The sequence below is a fragment of the Pteropus vampyrus genome, unplaced genomic scaffold, assembly GCF_000151845.1.
Source record: "Pteropus vampyrus isolate Shadow unplaced genomic scaffold, Pvam_2.0 Scaffold52, whole genome shotgun sequence".
Taxonomy (NCBI): Eukaryota; Metazoa; Chordata; class Mammalia; order Chiroptera; family Pteropodidae; genus Pteropus; species Pteropus vampyrus.
In genome coordinates this window covers 3619653-3623573 of record NW_011888833.1, presented here as the reverse complement: position 1 = coordinate 3623573, position 3921 = coordinate 3619653, and the positions used below count along the sequence as shown (strand labels likewise).

At 50.9% G+C, this 3921-nt stretch overlaps 1 protein-coding gene across 1 annotated transcript; it reads right to left on the bottom strand.

Annotated features, from left to right (window-relative positions):
* Positions 1 to 2590: 2590 nt before the first annotated feature.
* Positions 2591 to 3655, bottom strand: LOC105292143 (gap junction alpha-3 protein-like). The gene is given in 3 exon segments (XM_011360245.1): positions 2591 to 2724; positions 2727 to 2842; positions 2844 to 3655. Coding segments are annotated over 3 exon segments (1062 nt in total).
* Positions 3656 to 3921: the final 266 nt, after the last annotated feature.

Genomic DNA, 3921 nt, shown 5'->3' with positions numbered 1-3921 from the left:
CTTGCCTCTGGCCATGTCGTCAAACTTTTGCTCAAGTTAACACATACATTTTTCTCTAGGTTTGGATGTTTTCGATCAATGTTGTAATCAAATGACCCAGCAAGTGAAAGGAACAAACAGCTCAGTTCAAAGGAGTCGGGCCGTGGAGTTAGGTGCAGAGGACGCTCGAGGTGGATTGAGCCCTTCCGTGTTCACAGAGCGGCTGGTCATGTCGCCAGGTGGACAGTGGCCAAGAGGGAGGCCAGGGCCAGGGCGTTCGGGCTCTTGGTTGGTGGAAGGAGAGATGGCAGAAAGTTCTGGTGGACTTTGCCCCTTCTCAGGCATGCCCATTGCCAGTGGTCACTATGTAGGGGGGAGGGAGAAGGTCCAGGGTGAGGGTGGGGGTACGGTGGGGGATGAAAGTTTGTCCCCCGGAGGAATCAAGCCCATTATCCCACATGGAGCCCAGGGTGTGAGTGGGTACGGATCTGCTCACCTGCACTGGAAACTCTAGGAAGCAAAGCACAGCCACAAGGGTCCACCTGACGGGAGGCCCCACAGCCCAGGTCCCTTGAAAGAGATTATGAGACCCAGAAGGCACCCACTCCCAATCCGCCTACCAGTAGGGACCCTATTCAAGGGAAGGGAGTTAAATTTGCAATCTCCGAGAAATAACAACATTCATCTAGTGAATTTTTATACCTCAACCCCCAGAGCCGAGCCTGCACTCGACAGTGAGTGGCTGCTAGGTGGGCGGATGGGTGAGTGGATGGATAAATAGGTGGGTGGATGAATGGGTAAATGAATGGGTGGGTGGGTAGATGGGTGGGTGGGTGGACTGAACACAGGGTCAGATGAGCAGCAAAGGCGACCTATGCAGGGAGGTGCCCCAGCCCGGGAATAGGGCACTGGGTCTCAGTCACCAACAGAGGGTGCTCTGCATCGGAGAGAGCCAGGCTGGGCCAGGGCCAGAGTGCCAGGTGTTGCCAGGGTGACAGGAGTCCAGGCTCACTGCAGAGATGGGGTGTTCCAAGTGGGAGCAGGGGCAGGCACTGAACCCCATGTCCACACCCTTGGGCTGGGAAGAGACACCTGTCCTCGTGCCTGGGCCTTCTCTCAGCCTCAGGAAAGGACAGCTGAGCCCTTGTCAAGGGCAGAACCTCTGTGAATAATCTTCTCCAGTCTATCCCCAAGTGTTCCCCACAATGCCTGGCACAGGGAGGCACATGATAAAGTCTTTGCAAATGGAATGAATGAATGAATGAATGAATGAATGAATGCATGAGCGAACAAGTCTGGGAAAACTCAGTCTGCAGGGGACCACCTTGTTCTTAGACTGTGTCGGCATATGCACATCTTAGGCTGTCGTAGAAGCAGGGGTGCAGGATGCAGTTCTAACTAGATGCAGGACAGTCCCTCCGGGAGCAGGAAACCCCAGCCTCGCAAGAGGGAACACGTCTGCCCTGTACACCTGCCAGAGCAGGTGCGGGGACTGAGTGGGACTCGAGCAGGCAGACGGGAGAACATTTTCAGCATTCTTTCCTCAGGAGGACACATACCAAGAGAGGGCACTGCCAGCAGAACCCCAGAAGACCATTTTAGCCGGTGAGTGCCCGAGAAAAGACGTTAGCTTCTCAAGCGTCTTGTGTAGGCAAGGCGTATTTGCTCATTACATCTAAAATAATAAAATTGTTATTTTGAAAACCCCACTCAGGGATTCTATCAATAAAAACAATTAATCAGCTACAAAACTAGCAACTTAAATTTAAGGGTACTTCTCGTCACTTAGAAAATGGCTGTTTTCAGTTGCAATTTAGTCTAGAAAAGATACTGTTACAACATGAAATAAAGTTTTCCTAGTAGTTTTATAAATATTGTGACTTAAGTTAACATTTATGTGCCAAACATCTTCAAATATACTGCTAGAGGGGTTCATTGCTTTTATGTTTTTTACTTATTTACTTATTTTAATTAATTAATAAAAAAATTTTTGTGGTGACATTGGTTAATGAAAACCCGTACGTTTCAGCTGTACACTTTGACAGTGAGGCATAATGTGCTTACAGTGTGTGTTCACCTCCCATAGTTAGATTTGTTTCTGTCACCACAGGTTCACTGCTTTTAGAGTTATTAAAAATCCAAACTCACCCTAAAAAGTTTTGTGAACACATTATAATGCTAAGGCAAAATAGTCCTCTGGGCAATAAGAAATCTGAGAGTGAGTTTGCCTGAGCTTTGAGATGTGATACAAATTAGTAAGAGAGATACATTTTCTGCCCTTAATTTTTACGTGCTCTATTTTAAATTTACTTATACTATCTCCAGGCATTTACCCTTTGAAATCTTGTAACACTGTCCTGTAAAAATTCATTTTGTTGAGGATTCATAAATTAATGTTACAAATAAGAGAAGAAAAAGTTTACAGGAAAAAAAATTTCAGAAAAAGGATTTTATTCAGGATTGCTAAAGAATTCAAGTGTTAATGTTGCGGGGGGCGGGGCTAAACTGAAAAACCACTTAATTTCATAAGGTTAATTTTTAAAGGATGTTTGAGTGGGATTCATAGTTCTGATTCTCCGTGATGGTGTATGAGAAATCTATGCAGGCCTCTTCATGACGTCGGTGAAATGAACCCAATTTCCAAATGCAAGAACCAAACGCCATTAGAGGAAGTCGGGGACACTGGCGGGGTGGCCTTCCTCACTGAGAGCTGCTGCTCCGCCTCCTGGGTGGCCCAGTTCTGCTGTCATAGAGTTTGTCAGGGTGGCCCTTGCCCTGTGCTTTGGCTAGGGCTATGACACTGAAGTCTACTGCTGGAAGAGGGGTCCCAGGAATGACTGTGGTGGGTGCCTGAGCGAGTGCAGTAAGGCGGGCACCCCACAGTACTGATGGCCGGGGCCTAGTGGGAAGGGGGCAGTGGGCTCACACTCCCGGGCTTTGAGGGCCCCATCCTAAATTCAGGGGAGTCTAAGCTATAGCGTTGGGTCATGCCGTGTTTAAGCTTCTTCCAGCCCAGGTGATAGATCTCCAGCACGTTGAGAAAGAGGGACAGGCAGGCCACGGCCAGCATGAAGATGATGAAGATGGTCTTCTCCGTGGGCCTGGAGATGAAGCAGTCCACGGCGTTGGGGCAGGGCCGCTGCGCACATACATAGTTTGGCTTTAGCTGAAAGCCGTACAGGAAGTACTGACCGGCGATGAAGCCCACCTCGAACAGCATCTTGAAGATGGTGGTGAAGACGTAGGTCCGCAGCAGGGCCCCCGCGATGCGGACCTTGCCCCGGTCGTCCCGCACCGGGGGCCTGTCCTTCTGGCCACGGTCACCGTCCCCGTTCGGCTGCTCTGCATCTCGCTCTTTCCTCTTCTGTTCCGTGCGCACGATGTGCAGCACGTGGCCCAGGTAGATGAGGGTGGGCGTGGACACGAAGATGATCTGGAGCACCCAGAAGCGGGTGTGGGAGATGGGGAAGGCCTTGTCGTAGCAGACGTTCTCACAGCCCGGCTGCTGGGTGTTGCAGGTGAAATCGGACTGCTCGTCACCCCACACCGACTCCACCCCGGCTCCCAGCACCAGGATTCGGAAGATGAACAGGACGGTCAGCCAGACCTTGCCCGTGACCGTGGAGTGCTCCTGCGCAGCATCCAAGAGTCTCCCCAGGAGGCTCCAGTCGCCCATTGCTTCAGACTGCCAGCCTGTGAGGGAACGTTGCCTGTTAATACGCAGGTAGCACAGGTGAGCTGCAGGGCCACCACCCACAGGGGCAGGTGTCGCTGTGCATGGGGGTTGGGATGCGGTGTCATTGGGTGGCTGTCCTGCCAATTCCCTCGTGGGCTCTCCCACAGAGCTCTCTGCAGGCGTGTGAGTGCGTGCATGTACATGTGGGTATATGTGTGAGTAAATGTGTGTATGCATGTGTTGTGTACATGTGTGTGGCCTGTGTG